This window comes from Hibiscus syriacus, unplaced genomic scaffold (assembly GCF_006381635.1).
Source record: "Hibiscus syriacus cultivar Baekdansim isolate YM2019G1 unplaced genomic scaffold, ASM638163v2 tig00117056_pilon, whole genome shotgun sequence".
NCBI lineage: Eukaryota > Viridiplantae > Streptophyta > Magnoliopsida > Malvales > Malvaceae > Hibiscus > Hibiscus syriacus.
In genome coordinates, this window is record NW_024063539.1 from 8,633,154 (window position 1) to 8,655,449 (window position 22,296).

Here is a 22,296-nt window from a genome sequence, read left to right on the forward strand (position 1 = left end):
ATATACCCATAGGTTTTGATGACATGTTCTATATCATATTCTTGTATAACAACTCCTTATATTCTATTAATTCATTTTTCGTATAAGTTATCACATAAACATATATATTTTAGTAACTTATCGTAAATTAACTCCTATGATATTTTCATTGAAATATATAATCTTTCCTATATAACTTATCTCATATATTCTTATTCTTATTCTTATATATATATTTTCTATTTGATATATTATTTACTTTGTCTCTATTCTAATATAACTTATATTATACTATTTCATTCACAAAGTATATTTCACACTACAATCCTAATTATTCTATTCATATAATCCTATAGTTCACTCTCCCATTACATATACTTATACTTATGGAGTTCACAATATTTCTCAAGTAATTACTCATAACTTATCATATAAGCTCATTTTATTTCCTTATAATCCAACATATCAAACAATCATAAATTATAGCATTAAACCATATAACATATGCAATACATTCAACCAATACACTCACTTCCAATTACACAATTATATAACAATCATATTACTTCTTATTTATATTATATCTTTACTGGCCCATGTACACTTTGGAGAACTAAAGATATGTGAGTCTATTGAGGTTGTGCACTAATGTTGTCACCACAGCTCGAATAATTCCCACTAGGGGCACTGAATATTTGTCCCGAATGACCACCTATGTCACGAAGGACCACTGAAAATCCCTCGACTCTTGGCATGCCAACTATACCTCTAGCTCTCATTTCATAGAACATGGGCATTATGATTTATAACATTTCACATATTTTATATATACACGTTGATCACTTACATGTAGAACATTTCATATGATTCACCTATCATATTTATTTTCTTTTTCATATATCTCATATCACATAGTTCACTTCCATATAAATCACATATCACATATACATATAAACACTTAATTTATCATTCATGTAATTCATGTCACTTCTCATATAATTTCATATTCATATATCACGTAGCTCATATTACTTTGCATGGATTACAAAAACATATATATTATCATGTTTATCATCAAGGTTCATTCACTTAATCTCTTATACGTGTATATCACATGTTCATATCATTCATTCAAATCATGAAACACACATACAATAACATATAGCTCAGACACTCATAGCAAATACATGCTCAGGTTCATGAATTCATGCATAACACTATAGGAAATAGACTTATTGCAAGTTTATTTCCATTAAACATCATATGCTATCTAATATGCACTTACCTTGGCCTCACTAAGTTCCAATCCACTTTTATGATTTCCTTTCTTTCGATCGAATCTTAACTTGATCGTTCTGGAACTTGTTCGTGCTCGATATCTACATAAATATACATTTTAAGGTAATTATCAGATATCTATACCTTGTAATTTGATGCTAATAACTTGAACGAATTTAATATACCAATATTCACTTTTTCCTTTAAGGGTGTACCGATGCACTATGGATGCATAGGTACACAAATTAGGTTCGAAATACCCATGCATAGATGCACCCTTTAATGTATCGATGCGCCTTCAAAATTGGTCTCAATGCATCGGTGCATATTCATAGTGTACCGATGCACCTGCCCAGAATAGACTATTTTTACCCGAAATTCCTCAATACTTTACCCAAATTTTCATGTATAAACCCTTTATTATGCTATCAAACTAATCTATAACCATTATAACAAATTTCTAGCATTCCAATACCTTATAATCTCCCATATTTCATCCAAATCATTAAAGCTAAGAATCATCCAAAATATCAACATGATCCAAATTCAATTCTAATGCTTTAGACTTCTTAATTCTTCTTATGTCAAGTCAAAAATCTCATCAAAACCCTAAAAACCAAACCATATCAAAATTATCTTTAAAACTCATTTTATAAATCCCGTCATAATTCACTCATCTTATTGTTTTAAGTTTATATAAGCTTTCCTTAAGCTTATATAACACCCAATTATTCCAACCCAAACTATAAATTCAAGGAATTAACAAGATGAAATCAACTTACCTTTGCTTTGGCTCTCACGGTGAAGAGAAAAAAAATAATGGAGAGTTCTCTGGAAACTTTCCCTCATTTCCCACGTTTATATAGCCTACAAAAATAAATATAAAAATCTTTCTTGTCAAATGACCATTTTACCCTTCTTTCATTCTTTACTAAACCATCCATCACAAAATGTTTCCAATAAAGTCCCTAAACTTTTAACTTATTTCAAAATTAAACCCAAAACTTTCAAAATTTATATTTTAATCACTATCCCTGTTTTAAGATGTTACAAATCTCCCATTCTTTTAAGAAAATTTGTCCTCAAATTTTCACTGAACATATCAATAAGAACATATCTTCTAATGTTCTCATGTTACCTCCTTTACTTAATATTTCCTTCATTTATTTCTTCAACTACCTTTTTCCTTTATACATTCATTTACTGTCGCTTATCATATAAATAACCAGTAACCTTGATCCTTTACATTCAGAATCATGAACCAACTGCTTTATTATTAATCTCTAGTTACCTTACCACAATAACCCAATTCTTATCCATCACCATTTGACGCAGAACACAACCTTAAATCTTCTTCAAATGTGATTAAATATACTTTACAAAATCAAACAATATTTTCTTTCATATAATCTTTATCATATCTAATCCTTTAAACTCAACCCTTTTTATTTCTTTATTCCTTTATTCCTTCAAAAATCTAAATCTCCTTATACACAGATCATATCTTTTCTTTCATGTTCACATACTCTTTTTCTATCACTTATACTCATCTCTAATTACTGATACTTATCATATCTTTAAATTCTGATAGTCAACACTACTTACACAAATCTCATTCTTTGCATAATCCTTGTTCGAATCACACTACACATATCCCTTTTTATTATCTTAAACTTTATATCGATCCTTAACTTGTTTCTAACATATGAATCCTTACCTTCTTCACTCTTCAATTCTTCTTATCATATAGATCACATTTTTTCTTCATGTTCAAAACTCTTTTATACTCATTTCTGATTTCTTTATCATAACTTCATAACTTTAATATTTAACTTTCCTTTATGGAACCTCTTTCTTTATCAAATCTTGTATTTGTATTTCCTCCACTTAATTCATCAGATACCAAGTTTAAATAATTTCATAATCGGTTAAAGTACTTGTTCTTCTTCCTTAAAGCTCCCTTCAAACATATAAATACTTATCTCATTACCTACATCATATCCATATGATGAGTATACACAACCACATCCAAATTCGTATCACACTTGATTAACTTAACTTTATATTTCCTTCAAATCTTATAACTCTATTATCCATACCATTACAACTAATTAGTAACAACTTTTTAACCTAGGGCATAAGCCCTAATCAAACTAATCACATACATCCATTCAGTTGAAATCAAACCAGTATAATATATTTACTTATCAAGCTCACATTTTTATTCATATATTGTATTATTCCCTTATCTCCTTTACTATTTTACCTTTTCATAATCAAAATACATAATCATATCTCAATCCACACCATACTTAGTTAGCTTATCCTGACATTATCTTCTAATCCTTTAACTTTAATATACTACTATCCCATAACTCTGTTAGTCTACACCAGTTCTTCCAATCCAGAACGTAAACTTTTATCGAACCATTCGTATACATTCTTCCCATTCAGAAATAACATATCAATAATTTACTTAACTTATCAAATTCACGTCATTCCTTATACATTATGCAATTTCCTTTGCCCAACTCAACATTCCAACTTTCTATGTCTTATAAAGTGATCCTCGATATACCATTCTTATTAATCGTTAGCTTGTATCCAAATCCACTTAACCTGACAATATCTTGATAACTCTAAGATATTTTCATCACATAATTCGGTTAGCCAACGCTAACTCTTTCCATCTAGAATATCAACTCTTATTATATACACACTCTTACTTATACACAAAACTATTCCTTCGCTTTAAACTCATAAGCTATAACTTTATACATATCTTATACGCTTGTCACTAATACACTGATTCTTGAACTCTTCTACCAATTCTCACTGCATCCTTTGATCTTTAACGCTCCTATGGTGACACTTGTTCACCATATTCTATCTTATCCACTAAATAACAAAACTACTCTGTGTCACTTTTCTGATTCAAAACATTGAAGATATTTTATCACTATTCTAATATGATTTCAACTTTTGAAATCAACCTTTAATCTTATGAGTCACTTCCTAAGGTGTCCGCTCTTTATCCTGTCTGGCCATGGTAGGTGAATGGCTATCACCATCAGGTCTACCTCTCATCATTTTTTTTTCACAATTGAATTTCTACTATATTAACCATTATTATTCTATTTGTAAGACAACATACTCCTTACACTATCAGATCATAAAATTTTCATTATGTGTTGGCATGTACACATTTTTAAAACTCTTTTATCTTCGATTTAAGCCTAGAATCGGCTAAACCTTAGCTCTGATACCATTAAATGTAACACCCCAACCCGTATCCGACCTGAATACGAATCCGAGATGTCACATTGACTTTTCAAAACTTGTCTCTTAAAAAAATCATGAAATTTTTAACTTTCATTAAATAAAATTCGTTGTTTTACATAATAGAAATCATTTGGTTCTCTGGAATTTAAGGAATTTAAGGAATTAACAAGATGAAATCAACTTACCTTTGCTTTGGCTCTTACGGTGAAGAGAAAGAAGAAGAATGAAGAGTTCTCTGGAAACTTTCCCTCGTTTCCCATGTTTATATAGCCTACAAAAAGAAAGATAAAAATATTTCTTGTCAAATGACCATTTTACCCTTCTTTCTTTCATTCTTTACTAAATCATCCATCACAAAATATTTCAATAAAGTCCCTGAACTTTTAACTTATTTCAAAATTAAACCCAAAACTTTCAAAATTCATATTTTAGTCAATAACCCTGTTTTAAGATGTTACAGGATGCATCTTACAACGAACTTCCAAGTTGGTTTAAGCTGGTGCGGAGGTTGAATCTTGGGACAATTGTGGACTTCAAAACCTCCTATGCATACCATAATGATCGAGTTCTTCGCGATCAATGCCAATTTTACCGGGTTTTTTTGCTTACCCACAGTGCGTTAATGCTGTCAAATATTGCAAGCAAGTGGTCCAGATCGACGAGACTTTCTTGTATGGAAAATACAATCAAGTTTTATTATTGACAGTTGTCCAAGATGGCAATCGCAACATTCTTCCAGTTGCTTTTGCTCTTGTCGAAAGAGAAAATACAGATTCTTGGGCTTTTTTCCTCAGAAATTTACGTGCACATGTTATCACGAGGGAAAACATATGTGTCATTTCAGATCGCAGAGCTGGGATCAAAGCAGCAATGGAGTCTTTGGGTCCAATGTGGCAACCACCCTTTGTCCAACATAGGTATTGTCTTCAACATATTGCTGCGAACTACCATGGAAGGTACAAAAGAATGATGAGCGTCAATTAATTGTGTGCATGGGTAAGTGAAACTGATGTAGTTTGTTTTCTTTCGATCATTTTAATTTTGCAAAGAAAACAAGTTGGTAAGTTATACATTTGTTTATCAGGTTACGAACTACTTCCTCGAACGTTTGAATCAATGCTTCAAGATTTACGGGCGAAGAACGAGGAAGAATACGATTACATCAGCCTCATCGATAAAGAAATATGGACGAACGCATATGATGGTAAATATCGATATAGACACATGACGACCAACTTGGCAGAGGTAATAAATTCAACCTTAAAGGGTGCACGTCACTTACCAGTAGTGGCTTTGGTAAAGACTACATATTTTTGTTTGGGGGCTCTTTTTGCGAAGCTCGGGGGACAAGCTCAAACCTGGATGCAAGGCGGTCATGTCTATCACCCTAGATTAGTTGCAGATATACAGAAAAAAAATTTATGCATAAAATGGAATGTCTGTAATAAGCTTCTCTAGAAGGCATGAAATGTTTTGTGTCACAGAGTTGTCGCGACCTCTTCAAGAGATTGAAGAGAATATAAGAGTATTTGAGAGAAGTTGAGAGAAATTGAGAGAATTTGGTGTGATGAAAGTGATTGAGGATGGGGTATTTATAGGGAGGGATTGGGTTGTGAAGCGTTGGGGTAGGTGGGTAATTAAACCTAAGGCGCGTCGCAGGGGGCGCACCTTACTGACACGTGGCAGATTCACAGGTAAGGCGCGGCCCCTGCCCACGCTATGCCCTACGTGGCCTAAGGCGCGCCCAGGGGCCGTGCTATACACACGTGTATCCCATGTCAACATAAGGCACGCCTCACGGGGTGCGCTTACCCCACGTGACGCCAAATCAGCGTTAAGCGCGCTGCAGGGGACACACCTTTCTGCAAAGGGTGTTAGATAGGAAAATATAGTCTGAACGGTGCCTGATCGGGAATATTAAATGGAAAAGGTGATTTTCGGGATAAACGCCACTTATTTACCCGGAAGTGTGTAAATCCTGAATAGATAATAAATATAATATATGAGATAAGATCTTGTTACATAATGTAAAACGCTTTTAGTTTTACACAGATTCAGAATCGTTGGATGAGTGAAAATATATGGTTGATATTGACATTTTTTCCCAGTGAATTAAAAATGTGAAATTTCAAGATTAAATTAATAGATAATTAAAATTTTAAAGATTATTAAAGATATATGTGAATTAAAAAAATTTAAAATTTAAAGATTTTAAAATAATTCGAGTGACTATAATGTAATAACTGCTTAAGATTTCATTAATCTATTAACAATGTATACTTTACTGATGTAATTGTTTGAAATTGAGATCTCTAAAAAATGTAACACTTCTTTTCAATATTAAGATTATTTATAAATTCTAAAATTTAAAGATTAAATTAAAAAGTTAATGAATGTTGGTACAAGTGGTTGAGATTCAGAAATTTAAACTTGTAAGACCAAGTTTGAATCATATCACTGTCACTCTTAGTGGACAATCTATAAATTCCTATGTAAATCATAATTGAGTCTTAGGTATGCCCTGACCTTAGATTATGAGAGTCACTCCTAACCTAAATTTTATTATACAAAAAAAGCGAGAGATTAAATTAAAAATATTTAATAAAATGAACTTATCAAATAGTTCGGTTATAAAATAGAATAACATTTTTTAAAAAAATTTGAGTTTAAATAATTGAGTTTATAATATTATTAAAAAATTAAAAAATTATGATTAACATACACTGTTAAAAAAATATTTAACGAAGGTAAAAAATTGGCAAAACTTTCGAGATAATGTTCTGAAAGAAATTAATTCACGAGCTAATGCACTCCCAAGATTAATTGCTCAAATAGGGTGAAATCCACAGTGTTGGCCGTAGGTCGCCATGCACTCCGGGCGACCTACCCTTGCTCAAACAGAGAGAATGAACGTGTTGCATGGCACATGCACGTCCCAACACATAGGTCGCCATGCCCTCATGGCGACCTTGTAGGTCGCCATGCACTCCGGGCGACCTACCCTCGCTCAGCTTCCCTCGGATTCCTCGCATAGCTCGCTCGGTTGCCCTCGGATGCCCTCGCATAGCTCGTTCGGATGGCCTCGGTCGGATGGCCTCGGATGCTCTCGGATGGCCTCGGTCGGATGGCCTCATATGCCCAGCGTGTTGGGACGTGCATGCACATGTAATCTCTTGTAGCTCGCCGGGAAGACATGGCGACCTAGTAGGTCGCCCCGAAGGCATGACGACCTACGACCAACACTGTGGATTTCACCTTATTTGAGCAATTAATTTTGGAAGTGCTTTATCTCGTGAATTATTTTTTTCCAGAACATTATCTCGAAAGTTTTACCGTAAAATATTATACCATTATTATTATTATTATTATTATTATTATTATTATTAGGAACGAGTTAGCTGATTCAAATCAGAAAGATGTACAGTAGCTTAGACTTTGGACTTCAAAGTTAGGCTTCGTTTCTGACTGAAACTATTCTTTTTCTTTTTTAAGTGTTTCTCTCCTTTTCTTCCCCAGCACTTATAAGTTTGGGATGCAACCGCCACTTTTGCTTTTTACGAGGAGAACTCTCCCCAACAACTTCGCTCTGCAATTTCTTTTCCTTAAACTTCCATCAACTCTAAACTAAATGCTCTACAGTCGGAACAAAGAAACATCAACGAAAAAGAAATAAAGTTGGTGGAAAAAGAGTGGATTTTCAGTCTCTGAAACTTCACCATCTCTATTCCCTTTTTATCTACTTTCTAGCTCATAAAACTTGTTAAGTGTTTCTCAACTTTTGTAATCTGGGTTTTTCATTTTGATTTTGTTGCTCTTCCCTTTTGTTTGTCATGTGCATCAATTGTTACTTCTTTTTGAGTTTCACGTTTGTTGGGTTTTCTCTAAATTATTAACAATAGCATTGAGTGACCCCCATATGTTTGCAATAAAAGGATCCCTTTATTTCATTGGCCGGCCGCGTTGTGGGAACTCTGTTTTTTTCTCTGTCATTTATCCCCTCTCAATCTCCCCATCTTCCAAACATGAGGTAATGACCTTATCTTCAGATCGTCGTTAAGTTCCTTTCATTTCACTATCTTCATGTCCTTCAATAACAATTCAGATTAAATACCTCAATCATCTTTCGCTTTCTACTTGCGTTTCATGATTGAGTTTTCAGCTTTAAATCCATTTTCCCTCGTTCTCTTGATCTATCCGAATCATGCAATGGTGCCGATGTATACAAAGTTCCAAGAAAATTAGTTTCTCTTTTCTTCTTTTGGTTAAGTACAAACGTACCGATAAAATGCCAAACTATTCCCAGATTTTTTAGCCGAAAAGCTTATAATTTACCCTTTTTCTACCCTGTAATCCTCTCTGTAAAGACGGCTAAAAGCTTTAAAGCCTTTTTCTAAAACCCAATATTGACGGAAAACGATGAACCTGGCCTATTCATCCATCTCCATTTTCCTTTATATTATAATTGATGTACTACGCTTCCTTTCTTTTTTAAGTATTTTCTTTTCCGTCTACGTTGCTTCATTGGAAGCTGTCTCCATTTCCCCTGCAACTAGTTCTTTTATATTCCGTTGAATTTCTCCGTTTTTCTTCTTCTTTTTTATTGATCACTTTCTGTATTTAATTCACAGAAATAATATATTTTTCCTGAAATATCTTTGCATTTAAAATTGATGTTTAATCAATGATCTGATATAAAAATCTGCCAACTTGTGTTTTGATCTAAATTTTAAATTTTCCGTGTGCTCAGGCGGTTGATCAGCAATGAAAACAGATAAGAGAAAAAACTACAAGGTACGCGCGCCTTTTCTTTCTTCTCCGATTTATCCTTCGTCAGATTTTGATTAATGGGTAGCTGAAATTATGAATCTTTGTTTTGTTTTGTTGTTTGTTATACAGTCTTCGTGGCCTAAATTAATCGTTCGGAAATGGCTGAATATACCGAGTGGAGCTGACGAATTTCAGTCAGATTACGGCATGAACGGTAAAACCCCATCCCGAATTTCGCTTGAGAATTTTCTCCATGGATTTCGTTTTGGATTCAAATAGCAAACAATCCATGTTTCTCTTTTTGACAGTCGAAACTGATGAAAGATTAAAGAGTTGCTCTGACCAGGAAAATTTCTCAGGTAAAAATATTACTATTTATTGTAATTCGTACTGATTTTCGTGAAAAGATGAGATATCTGTGACAGGGATTATCGTATTTCCCAGAGCCGTCAGTTTGACGGATGTGATTTCTTTTTGATTGGACATTCTGATCAGTTGGTTTTTGATTGATCAAGAGCTTTAAATTCTATGCCACGTGACGGCCAAGATTTGACTTTTGGCTGTAGCAAGAACTAGTACTTAGATTTTACTTTTTACAGATGGATGGTTGATGGAAACCGCCGGAGGGATTAAATCGGTGAGTAGTATGCCGGAGCCGCCACCTGTTGCCGATTCACTCAACCTCAGGTTAAGTACTTCGATTCACACTTTTAGAATTTGTCTATGCTATGTTAAACTAGAATTATTGAAGTTGAAGATAGTTGCTTTTGGGGTTTTCAGGATGTTTGTAGGGACATGGAATGTGGGTGGAAAGTCGCCCCACGAGGGTTTGAACATAAGGGATTGGCTAGGCTCGGCTGATATCTACGTTCTTGGGTAAACTCTTTCTTCCATTTACTCCAAATTGCTGTATCATTGAAAATTTTCATTTAGAAAAACCATCATTGTAGTATATTGGAATGATTTGATGAACCGGATATTTTTAACCTGTTAGGTTCCAGGAAATCGTTCGTCTAAATGCCGGCAATGTGCTTGGAGCCGAGGACAACGAACCGGCTGCCAAATGGATTTCCCTTATTCGTGAAGCTTTGAATTCCGACCAAAGTGACCAAGAGCTTGCTCAACGTGACAGCAATGCCACTGAAGAAAGCAGTCCATCTTCGCTACACCTTGAGCAGAAAGCAAGCCCGAAGCCTAGGATCAGTTTTAGTGATCTACTCTCGATGGAAGATGAACTTGGCCAAGAGGATTTTGAAAGATTGCTAAGTTTCAATTCAGGTTCCGTCGAGGAAAGCACTTCTAGCCCGACTTACGTGTCTAGCAGTCCGACCCAGCAGCGCTTCTGCCTAGCTGCCAGCAAGCAAATGGTAGGGCTTTTCTTGTGCATATGGGTTCGATCTGATCTTTACAAGCATGTCAGCAATATGAAAGTCTCATGTGTTGGCCGTGGCATCATGGGATATCTTGGAAACAAGGTCAGCAGTTGCACTTATTCTACACTGTTGTTTACATGTCAGGAATGCAATTGTATTAACTATAGCTTCTTTTAATTATTTGGTAACAGGGTTCGATATCCATTAGCATGACATTGCACCAAACGACGTTTTGCTTTGTTTGTACCCACCTGACTTCCGGGGAGAAAAAAGGGGATGAGATCCGAAGAAATTCCGATGTTGCTGAAGTATTAAAGAGAACAAGGTTTTCACATTCGTTTAGAGATATTGGTCGTCCATGTCCCCCACGGAGCATTTTAGATCATGAGTATGCCCCTTCACTAAAATCATCCATTAACTTTTCACACTTTTTTGTTTGATCTCTAACGTTTTTTTCCTTATTTGTATCTGTTCAGTAAGGTAATTTGGTTAGGAGATTTGAACTATCGGCTTGCTCCAGGTTGTGCTGATACACTTGATTTATTGAACAAGAATGACTGGCAAGCGCTTCTAGAGAAGGATCAGGTGAGAGGCTAATCTACATAAGTTTCTTTTTCTTCTTCAGACAAGATGTCAGATTTGTTTATCTCTTTGCTTTGGCACCATTGTCATGTGAAACAGAGAAAATAGATAGTTGACCTTGATTTTCTTTGTTGTTTATCTCAAGATCTAACATGTTACATTTCCCTCGTTGCTTGGCAGCTAAGGGTCGAACAAAGGGTGGGTCGGGTGTTTTCCGGATGGGAAGAAGGCAAGATATACTTCGCTCCGACTTACAAATATCTCGCCGACTCTGACGACTATGTCGTCCAAACATCTAACTCGAAAGAAAAACGACGAATCCCTGCCTGGTAAGAGTTCACATTTATGTTCCTTTCACCTCAATTTATTAATCCATAGGAATTAAATTAATTCCAAGTTGTGCATTCTTTAATGTTGCTTGTTGGAAGTATCACTCTTTTAAAATACTATTCCTATTAATATTTTACAGGATTTGAATATATTTTTGCATTGTTTATTAGATTTTTAATAGAACTTGCCGACCCTCAGAACATGACTACAGACTAATCTTAGTTGTTCATAATTAAAATTTCATCCACTATGATTAATTAGTATTATCATCTCCTCAGAACAAACAAAGCTATGTTGGGGAACACTGATACCATTAGCAAATCAATTTTCAATATACAAGGAGCACGTTTCCTATTATTTTAAGGAATCTGATTGCGTAGGCAAAGGGCAGAAAGATGATTATCATTTGCATCATTAATCTAGTTTAGCTAAATCTTAAACAAAATTTTCGACTACTGTTGAGATTAATTATAAACCGGTCGGCAAGTCTGAGATTTGTCTTGTTCCTTTGAATAAATAGTGACCTTAAATAACCGACCATGTTTAATTAGATGATATTGCTAATACATGTGAGTGGTGAAACCTTAACCATTGACATATGCCGAGTCTTCATTTAGTTTAATCATTATTAATGTTTCCTTGTTCGTGGGTAAGTAAAATATTTATAGATAATATACGACGTCAAGAACTTATCCATGTGAAGAAAAAGAACTTAAGGAATGGCTTGAAAATGATTGCAGGTGTGATAGGATCCTATGGAGAGGTGAAGGACTTAAGCAGGTTTGGTACTCGAGAGGAGAGTGTAGGTTCTCGGATCATAGACCGGTTTATTCTCTCTTCTCGGTCGAAATGGATTTATCGAACAAGCAAATACCTACTGCTAGATCATGCCCTCCGAGGTTTTCGTCGAAATCTGTGACTTCAACTTGTGGGGGAAAGGTCCAAGCTGAGGAACTGTTGGTAGTTCCCAGAGCACAAAGCTCTGCATAAATGCAACTAAAATTCAAAGTTACAGCTGAATTGATGCTCTGGGTGGACTAACGTGACACTTGTGTTGTCGATGACGACAGCAGATGCATTTCCCGGTGCTTGAAGTAGGAAGAAGAAGAATTGGAAGTGGGTTTTGGTGGTCATTCCTGATATTTTTGACATAGCAATGATCTCAATGTAAATATGTGCAGACAGATGAAGCAGCAGCCACAGGGGGTTTGAAACCCATGCTTATTTTTTGTTTAACTGGAAGAGAAGGTTTTTTCAGCTTTGTTTTTGTTTCATTTGTATTAAGTACAGAAAAGAATACATGGGTTAAAGAGAAAAATGTAAATGAAAAAAAGTGAAAGTGTTTGCAGAGAAACAACTTTGATTAACAATGTTATTAATCATTGATGAATAAGTCTTATTGAATTTATTTTTTTTTTGGCTATTTCTTCTTTTGGGTCTACATGTAGGGTAGCGCTAGCAAAGATAATTTGTGACTATGTGACAAGTACTGAAATTGTCAAATAAATAAATTTTATTCTTAAATAAATAATGAAATTAGTACAGAGGAGTAAGATTGATACACAAGAACTAAGAAATTTTACGACATCGTTTCCTAAATTGAGTAATCTGGAAAAAAAGTGTTTTAATAATAATGAAAGTGATAAGATAAAAATAAACGATAAACGAAAAATAATGAAAATAATAAAAGTAAACATTGATAAAAGAATTCAGTAGTGATGAGATAGTTTTTGGCTTTGCTAGTCTTAATTTTGATTGATTATCGAAATAATTTTTCTTTTTGAATGTAAATATGTTGCTCAATTCCTGCAGATAATTCTTATCTTTGGTCAATCAAAATTTTTAAGTTATCTATGAAATTCGATTTTTCTTGGTCTAGCCATATACATTGCTTTTAGCACCAATACAACTTTACCCAACTCGAGTTATAGCATCTCACTGAGAATCGAACTCAATCTTGATTTCTCTTAATAGACAACCATTAAGTCTGTTCACATGAAACTGAATTACAACCAACTAATTCGACTTCCAAACCGTAAGCCAAAATAACTTTTAAACCAACGATGTCTTTACGTCTTTTTGAATTGTAAAGCCAACAACATATTTTTGAATTGAAGATATAGTAACATTAAAGAAATGTCCCATTACTACTCCCAATTTTTAGAAAAACAAATAATACAATATGAAATTGTGAAGTGCTATTCGTCTCTCACGATTATAATTGAGTCATGTAAAGCTCTAAACTAAGTGAAAATTTAGCTAAACAATTAAATCATGCTTAACATAATAAAAAGAAAATAATGGAAGAAGTAAAAGATGAAATAAAATAGAATTCTATTAACACCGAGAAAAATAATCAAATTCAATTTGTGTTCAAAGGTTGAACATGAAATTTATTCTCGAGAGTCCTAAATATAAAATAACTAAAAAATCCAATGAATTCCAGTTAACTTCAAATTCTACCTTTAATAGCTGGTTTTGAGCTGATTAATCCAATGAAGTTCTTAATAAAAAAAACAAATCCAAAAAATTACGAATCAATAATATTCAAATGAAAAGCAAAAAATAATATTAAAAATATGCAAAATTCTATACATATCACTGAATCATGATTCATATTACTCTTTGTTTGACTCAAAATAATATATCGAACTGATCTCCAAACGGAAAAGATCAATATTTTCCCCCATTTTCTTAATTATAATCGAGAAGTGGTCTCTTCTAGTGTCAATTATCTGTAAAACACACATTGACATGTTGAAGGACTCAAATGAAATGGACCGACTTTCTTCTTTGGGTATTGGGTCATCCCCATGCGCTGGCTCCGAAACTAAACCTTCCACCAAATCTTATTTAGAATTCTTCAGTGGGCTTTGAATAGATTTTCCACGGTTGATCTGCTGTAATGGTGTTCCTCAAGTTATCTGGCAATGCTTATCAACAACGACTCTTTTAATCATTGAGGTAAATTGGTTCGTGCAATCTGTTTATATTTTTAAATCCAAACAATTTAAATATTATATATTTAATTTTTATTTGATATATATATATAAAGAAAAGATTAAAAAAATACACTGAATAAAATTGAAAAATAGATCTAGTTTGATTGATTCAGTGAAATGTCTTTAAAAAAGGAGCTCCTTGAAGCTTAATGATTACAGATGGTGTATCCGCTGGGGATAGAGTCCAGATTCATGATCTTAGTCATAATATTTTATTATACAAAAGCATATATAGTTACACTTGAAGCAGATACCACTACCAGTGAGGGTAGTGGAAATGATGTTAATATTCAAAATCATATCCATTCTTCTACACAATTATCGAATGGAATTTCTCTTCAACCGTGATGCCCTCATCATCAAAACTGCTCTTGTCCATCCTACCCGGTTCTATTTTAGCTGCTTCGATCAATGGCGATGGTGGCGACTTGTAATCCTTGCTTTTACCCCACAGCACCAGATATAGACCCCCGATTATAATTATGGCTCCAATCACCCTGTCGAACATTATGTCATGCTTTTTTTCTGATATCCTAAGTCCTAACAACTAGATATGAATTCAGACATGAACGAACATATGATTTTATATTTGGAGAGTAAACTTATAAAATTATAAGAATTTAACAAGGGTATCAGTCCTTTCCGTCCATCTGAATTCAGAGATTACCTTCCGAGAAACATTTGTTCAGCAAGAATGAAAGACGACATAATGGCTACAATAACCATGCACAAGGGACTGAAAGCTGTCACAAACACTGGACCTCTCTCTTTCATTATCATCCCTTGAACGTAATAACTAACTCCTGAACATACAATACCCTGCAACCATTCCATTTTCATATATCAGAGAATAACCATAACGTAAATGATCATAGTCAAGTTGTTGTTCCGGACAAAGTTACCGGTTCCAATCGGTAAACGATCGACATCTATTCTTACACTGTATGCAGCAGTGAGCAACCTGGTGTCCCATTTAATAGCCCAAATGGCAGCATCTCCCTTTTCCATTATCAAAGCTGCAATGGTACCTTCAAGGGTGCCCACCAGGCATATCCAAACTGTTAGAGAAAGGTCTGCAGGGTACGTTTCAAGAGTGATTGCCTGTGAAAACACACACACATAACTTATGATTAACCAAATCAATGAACAAATATCACTGCAGAATTTTGTATGTATATTACTTACTTGGAGTATGACAAAACAAGCATAGCTGAAGCAACCAACTGTAATCAGTATACCACCTTTAATCGAATCGTGGAGATCCGTCCCGTTTTTTGCCGCTGCTTCGTGGTTGATCCTTCCTTTCATCCAAAACAACTCGAGCACGGGTCCTTTCATCAGTGTCATCACCATCGCTCCTGCAACTGTTGCAAGTGTTCCTATAAGCTTTCCATGGCTACGTATCGATCTTAAGTTCACCTTCTCAAGCCTAAAACCACATGATTGAACTTTTTTACACATCTTGTATGAACGAAACCGTCGATTTACGGAATTGTTCTTCTTGTTTTACCTTAAAATCCAAGCCATAACGAAAGTAATGGCTGGAAGAATATTGTACATGGCAGTTGCAAACGTTGCGGTCGTATATTTCATCCCTAGATAATACAAGTTTTGGTCAATTACCGGCCTGCCAAAGTGCATACATCAACATTAGATGTCATATCATACGATGTCGAAAACCGCAAAAAATGAAAATTTCCGGATTGTTACTCCAGTAAGCCTAGCAGCATTATTTTGATGAAGATTGATATTGTCATCTTAGGCCTCACTTTCCTATCAAACAACAAAGTTTCAACTTCCATGTCAGTTAAAAGAAAATGATTTACATGACTGTTTTTTTCTTATGCCAGAGAGATTGAAAGAAGAAGAAAAAATACTTGTCGAGTAAAGCCGCAAAAGGAGCCATGACAACGGTGGCAATGGCGTGTCGGTAAACGACGAGTGCGTAATTGCTCATACCCTGGTTTAATGCAGCCTTAGACAAGATATCCATCCCTGCATACCCAACTTGCAAGAGGATTGCAGCTAAAAATGGCTTGTACTTGCCTGCTGATGAACCATGTTCTTGGTTCTCCATTTTTTGTAAATAAGAACTTATGGAACAGAAAAAGTTTAACGAGGTGATGAACTCATGAGGTATTTTTGGTGTCTGTTGTTGCTATTTATATTGTTTGATCCACTTTTGACACCCCGTTACTTGCGTCTCTCTGTTTCAAAAACATTTATTTAACTATTACTTATGTGATACATGTCCAAAGTTTTTCATTCCTCTATTTTTTATTTTAAAAATTTAAATTATTCTAATATTAATTTTCACTCGATATCAGACATCGCTACTTAAATCGAATAAATCATCCTAAACAACTAAAACCACTCATTCCTTGAATAATAATAATAATAATATTTGGGATGGTTGCTTTGCGTGGTGGATGAGTCAATAAAATGGTGGTGGAAGAGTTACTGTATTTGTAATTTTCTCTCAAAAAGCTATCGTTTAAAGTGTTTCGTGACTGCTTTGCGTTACTCCATGGATATAACGTAAGAGTTTGCAATGAATTAAAGAGATTCCCGTCCTCAGTTGAGTGCCTTTAGACATCCACTCTCACATGACAACCCCCTGGCCCCTTCAATGTCTTATTAACATTGGCTTTTTTTCCCATTTCTACTTCCATCCTTTTGGATATTTGGTTTTGGTAGGCAATGACAATCTCAGGAAATGGGTCAATACACTTATTCATATCAATCAACTTTTCAAACTAGTATGTATTAATTAATTAAACCATATCGGATTTTGTAAAAGTTTATCATGGGAACGATCTTTCCAACTAGCTTACTTCATTCGTAAACGTCATGACTCAAACCTCTGACATTGTTTAAAGAATCTAATGACGTTAAACCAATTGATTGTTGGTTGATATAAATCAATCTATTATGTCATATTAATCATTAAATCTTTATTACATCTTCTTCTGATAGTTAATTTTTTATTTCTTATTAAATTAAACAGTATAATAATGAATCGTTAAGTTAGATGTCAAACAAAATTTCCTTTTAATAAAAAATAAATTAACTTTAACACATCAGATCATACTAGAAAAAAAGAAAATAAAAAAATGAGTGAAGCTGACCATAGGTGGCAGTTTTGACTTTGCCCGTGTCTAGTAAATAGTAATACAATTTCTCATGTGAATATTGATCCAACACCACATTTTACCTTTCTACATCAATGAACATGTTTGTGTAGCCCATACACGAGTCTGAGGTGAGCCATTTGTTTGGGATTTTTTTTTTTTTTTTGCTTATGCATATTCCACTAATCCAAAAACACGACGAAAAAACTTTGTGCTGAAAATCAGATCTCCATTAAAATTTCTTTTCTCTTTGTTCCAACATCAAAATCTGTCGGATATCTTTCATCTCTGCCAGATATCTTTCTTCGGCTTTACCGTTCACTCTTTTGTTGAATTCTTCACACAAGGAGGACCAGTCCATGAAGATAAAAAGAAAAGGTAAACAAAAAGCCTTACTGACCTCTTCCACTTGCTAAAATACTCGTTTCCTTCTGCCATCCGATTGATGCACTAACTCCTGAAAACCACAATAATGAAATGTGGGTCTAATGAGTCTCAATGATCAACACTGACTGCCACTTAAACCTAATGAGTCAATGTTGAAAGATAATTCCAAGTGTTGCTTTTGGTCATAAAGGAATAGATAAAGATATCGTTATCGTCTTTGATTAAGCACTACATAACCAATTCGGATATAGTGCAAGTGTCATCCCCTGTTTATGAAATAATCAGTAATGGATACTTATACACCAATAGATTTGGATTCTGTTAATCTTTAAAACGCAAGTTGAAGAACTAAATATTTAACACTTGAAAGTTGAAAACTTTTAAGATAAACGTGATGACGCGATTCATCCTTTGTAATGGTAAAGGATTAGCTTGAATTCCTTTCATGTAAACTAATGATAGCCAGGAGAATATAAACAAAAATAGTTGTAACAAATTAGTTTTCCTGGATCAAAATGTACCCTTGAGATCTCATCATTTGATCAAGCCCCACAGCAAGTCGATTTTTGAGAAGCCGCCGCATCTCCGGCTCCTGATCTTGTTGGCTAATTTTGATTGCCTGTGGCGTAAGAGACAAGAAAACGACAAATAAAAATGAAAACAATATACGCACATGAGTTACCATAAACATCACTAGGCATATATGCTGTGAAAAAAGTTGATAGTTCAAGCAAACGGGTCAATACCTCGGCCTTTGCGTCGGTGTTGGTAAGTCTTTGCTTAATGTCCCTGGCTATTGAAAAGAAAACTTCCTCCACATTTAAGTTTGGTTTTGCACTCTGCAAGATGAGAATAACTCTTGATCATGCAGGAAATATCAACTAAACATCAGAAGTAACTACAGCATCAGCAGAAAAAATGCATCAGCAGAAAAATTACATACAGTCTCAAAGAACTTGATGCCGTATTCATCGGCAAGAGCTTGGCCCTTTGAGGTAGGAACGGCCTGAAAAATAAGTTCCTGATCCACATTGGAAACAGAAGGGTAACCAAAAATGCATTTAAGAGGAAAAGAACAGACCCTTTTTCTTTCATCCATGTCGGCCTTATTACCAACCAGAGTCTTGTTGAAGTTGCCCGAAGCATGTTGTTCGATATTACGAATCCAATTTCTAATGTCTAAGAAAAAGACGAATATTAGTTGAGTTGATAGGTGATTATAATGGAGAATGACTAAATTTTTCAAATCACTGGATAGGATGTATACTTGCAACTTTCAACATTGCAGGAAATGGGATAAGATTAAACATCAGATGTACAAAATCCAAAGTTCAAGAATTACTATTGAAAGATGATTCATCAGTCACATCATACCCGAGCAAAATACCCATGGTTCCACGGTAGTAAGCTGCACAAAAGGAAAATATTACCTAATTTTCTGTTGGTAGAGCGTAAGGTTTTAATCTTGTGGTTGTGAGATCGAGTCCACGGTGGGTATTTTTATAATTGTTGGGGGCTGCCTACTATCCTACCTCCCCTTACCCCATTACATATGAGAATAGAGTCAGTTAATTTTTTAATTTCTGTCAACAAGAAAAGACGATTGAAACAAACCATTGATGCATGCAAGCTCTCAACTTCCTAGCAGACAAAAAAACACACAGAAAGAGAATACAAAGCAACAAATTTGAATCACAGATGCTATTAAATTTGAAAATATTAGTGTGCAAATGACCAGTTTATGCTATTGAATTAATCTTTAGGTAAGTTAATTTAATGTTAGACAATTCATTTTCATTTCTAGTTAGCGTGACACCTTCAAATCTCAAAAACTAACCAGTTGTAATTATTCGAAACCGCTCTTGCCCAGCACTATCCCAAATTTGCAACTTGATCCTTTTCCCATCAAGCTCTATAGTCCTTATCTTAAAATCAATTCTGCGAAAGTACACACAACCTTATTAAACCACGTGCCACTTGCGTAATAACAATAATAATAAGAGCACGACACTGCTATTGGACAACACGTACCCAATTGTCGTGATAAAACTTGTAGTAAATGAGCCATCCGAAAAGCGAAAAAGTAGGTAACTCTTACCCACACCTGTTCAATGGCATGATGGCCTAACAGAGTTATTTGGAACTCAAATTCAAAAGAATATGCAGATTTTCAACCAAATCTCCTTTAAAAATGACTAAACTATCAACCATCAGTCCCAAATTACAAACAACTAAAACTATTTCCAGCAGCTCATCCCTTGAAACAAGAAAGGGTTCTCCATGCAAATGTACATCTGCAAGTACAATACCATTAAAAGAATCCTCAAGGGGTTCTGCTACTGACGTCTGGCATGAAATTTTAGTTGGGCTTTTAGTAATGGGTCAGTGCCTGTTTGTCACGCATCTGGATTTGGTATTATTTTTTATTTTTATATTTCTGTTCAGCTGGCACAATGCATTTCCATTATATATTTTTTCTTAAGTTATATCTCCCATTGCACTTTTTAATTTAGTTTATCTTTACATTAAAACTTTTAAGATTAAACGTGCCAAAACAAACTTCTAAGGTCAAAATAATTTTAACAATAAATTTAATTTCTATTTCATTTTTCTTTATGTTATTCTTTTACTAAATAGAAATAATGTTCTTTTGCTAAATACTTTACAAAAATATATTTCTTAATATTTATAGAAAATATCTTTATTTCTTAACTTTTCAATTTTCATTTAAATAAACATAAATAGTAAATCAATAAAAATATTATTTGAAGTATTATTAAAATTTAATCATTTTTAATAATTTTTTAAGAAATTTATTATTTGACATAAATATAACTATAACAGTTTTTATTTATTTATTCGATGGTTATTTAAAAATAAGTTCGACAAAGAATGGAGATGGAGGACAATCAAGAAAGTCCAGAACTAGATCGGTTTTGCTAAGTAATATTTATCATGTAAGTAAAACAAAGTCAACCCAGAATATAAATATTCGATATAAATATATATATTGGAAGATTTTCTCAAACATTTATTTTACTCGGAGTAATTTAAGACTAACCCAGCATTGCGGGTGATGCACACTAGCTAAGTAAAGCTCAGCCTTCACATCCACCTGAACATCCCTTAGCTAGCAAGCTATATTAACAAAGAATAACTTAATAAATACTACCTAACATTTCAAAAAAATAATAATAAATACAACCTAAAATATAATGCCAATATTATAGTTTCGCCATAAAATCACTGAAAAGGACAATATTTTTCTCAAACAGCCTCATTTATGGCAATAAAATATCCGTTAAATGATAATCTATAAACCTAATGTGAAGCCTCTAAGCCAATGATCTCGAAATGAACATCACAACCTCGAATCTAAGTTTTCCATAGTAAGAAAAATAATATGAAAAAAACGGTATATTGATAATAGGCATAAATACTAAGTATCGATACTTTTATATAGGTATGGAAAATTTTATTCTAGTATGTTTTTCAAACAATTTGCACACAAAATGTATCGATACACATATATAAAGTATTGATACTTATAATTTCGAAACATATTACTTTAAAGTAATATGTAAATTAACAATGTACACGGTAAACGTTTCTACCGGTATAATGAAAATAGACGTAAATGTCCAAGTATCGATACTCATATACCAAATATCGATACTTATAATTTCGAAACCTGTTACTTTAAAGTAATAGGTAAATTAACAATGTACACAGTAAACGTTTCTACCGGTATAATGAAAATAGACGTAAATGTCCAAGTATCGATACTCATATATAAAGTATTGATACTTATAATTTCAAAACCTATTACTTTAAAATAAGAGAAAATCGCCTCAGTGACCAAAAATGCCTTATAATATACGATTTTAACCAACTTTTTCCGAATTTGCCAAAATGACCAACAAAATCGCAATGCGATCGCTAATTCGCAACGCGATCTCCATTATCGTAAATTCGCGTTGCATTTCACGTTGCGATAGTTGGAAATCGCGTTGCGATGGTCTACAGTGTCGTTGCGATTTTTCCAATTCGCAATGCGAATAAGTAAATCGCAACGCGAATTGGAAAAATCGCAATGCGATACTTACTATCGCAATGCGATAATACAAAATCGCAACGAGATACTGACTTTCGCAACGCGATTTACATAGCGCCATTCGTATTAAC

At 34.0% G+C, this 22,296-nt stretch overlaps 3 protein-coding genes across 4 annotated transcripts; 1 reads left to right on the forward strand and 2 right to left on the reverse strand.

Moving 5' to 3' along the window:
• Positions 1-8,103: 8,103 nt before the first annotated feature.
• Positions 8,104-12,931, forward strand: LOC120198203 (type I inositol polyphosphate 5-phosphatase 8-like). Its single transcript, XM_039199568.1, has 11 exons — positions 8,104-8,298; positions 9,287-9,330; positions 9,436-9,520; positions 9,615-9,665; positions 9,906-9,993; positions 10,087-10,182; positions 10,301-10,781; positions 10,871-11,067; positions 11,156-11,264; positions 11,442-11,590; positions 12,332-12,931. The coding sequence occupies exons 2-11, from the start codon at positions 9,301-9,303 to the stop codon at positions 12,579-12,581; spliced, it is 1,536 nt and encodes a 511-aa protein (XP_039055499.1). The 5' UTR covers positions 8,104-8,298; positions 9,287-9,300; the 3' UTR covers positions 12,582-12,931.
• A 1,780-nt stretch (positions 12,932-14,711) lies between these two features.
• Positions 14,712-16,724, reverse strand: LOC120198311 (WAT1-related protein At2g37460-like). Of its 2 annotated transcripts, XM_039199647.1 has the most exons (7): positions 16,471-16,724; positions 16,304-16,366; positions 16,104-16,220; positions 15,779-16,022; positions 15,533-15,694; positions 15,261-15,412; positions 14,712-15,090 (listed from the first exon to the last, which is right to left on the reverse strand). In XM_039199647.1, the coding sequence occupies exons 1-7, from the start codon at positions 16,668-16,670 to the stop codon at positions 14,904-14,906; spliced, it is 1,125 nt and encodes a 374-aa protein (XP_039055578.1). In that variant the 5' UTR covers positions 16,671-16,724; the 3' UTR covers positions 14,712-14,903. The 2 variants fall into 2 exon arrangements, with proteins under 2 accessions (XP_039055578.1, XP_039055579.1); XM_039199648.1 differs by lacking the exon at positions 16,304-16,366.
• Positions 16,725-18,469: 1,745 nt separating this feature from the next.
• LOC120197822 (ras-related protein RABE1c-like) lies at positions 18,470-20,278 on the reverse strand. Its single transcript, XM_039199223.1, has 8 exons — positions 20,143-20,278; positions 19,949-20,049; positions 19,454-19,519; positions 19,193-19,290; positions 19,055-19,117; positions 18,858-18,950; positions 18,552-18,736; positions 18,470-18,520 (listed from the first exon to the last, which is right to left on the reverse strand). Exons 3-7 carry the CDS (start codon positions 19,500-19,502, stop codon positions 18,608-18,610), a joined length of 432 nt encoding a protein of 143 aa, XP_039055154.1. The 5' UTR covers positions 19,503-19,519; positions 19,949-20,049; positions 20,143-20,278; the 3' UTR covers positions 18,470-18,520; positions 18,552-18,607.
• Positions 20,279-22,296: the final 2,018 nt, after the last annotated feature.

What these genes read in the sequence shown, in the direction of transcription:
- LOC120198203 (XM_039199568.1), top strand. Translation starts at nt 9,301, where the DNA reads ATGAAAACAGATAAGAGAAAAAACTACAAG. An exon ending in ATAAGAGAAAAAACTACAAG is followed by an intron (nt 9,331 to 9,435) that starts GTACGCGCGCCT and finishes TTTGTTATACAG; the next exon opens with TCTTCGTGGCCTAAATTAAT. An exon ending in TGACCAGGAAAATTTCTCAG is followed by an intron (nt 9,666 to 9,905) that starts GTAAAAATATTA and finishes TACTTTTTACAG; the next exon opens with ATGGATGGTTGATGGAAACC.
- LOC120198311 (XM_039199647.1), bottom strand. Translation starts at nt 16,670, where the DNA reads ATGGAGAACCAAGAACATGGTTCATCAGCAGGCAAGTACAAGCCATTT. An exon ending in TGCTCACTGCTGCATACAGT is followed by an intron (nt 15,413 to 15,532) that starts GTAAGAATAGAT and finishes GAATGGTTGCAG; the next exon opens with GGTATTGTATGTTCAGGAGT. An exon ending in GAACAAATGTTTCTCGGAAG is followed by an intron (nt 15,091 to 15,260) that starts GTAATCTCTGAA and finishes AATGTTCGACAG; the next exon opens with GGTGATTGGAGCCATAATTA.
- LOC120197822 (XM_039199223.1), bottom strand. Translation starts at nt 19,502, where the DNA reads ATGGGTATTTTGCTCGGGTATGATGTGACTGATGAATCATCTTTCAAT. An exon ending in ACATGGATGAAAGAAAAAGG is followed by an intron (nt 19,118 to 19,192) that starts GTCTGTTCTTTT and finishes CTTATTTTTCAG; the next exon opens with GCCGTTCCTACCTCAAAGGG. An exon ending in GCATCAAGTTCTTTGAGACT is followed by an intron (nt 18,951 to 19,054) that starts GTATGTAATTTT and finishes CTCATCTTGCAG; the next exon opens with AGTGCAAAACCAAACTTAAA.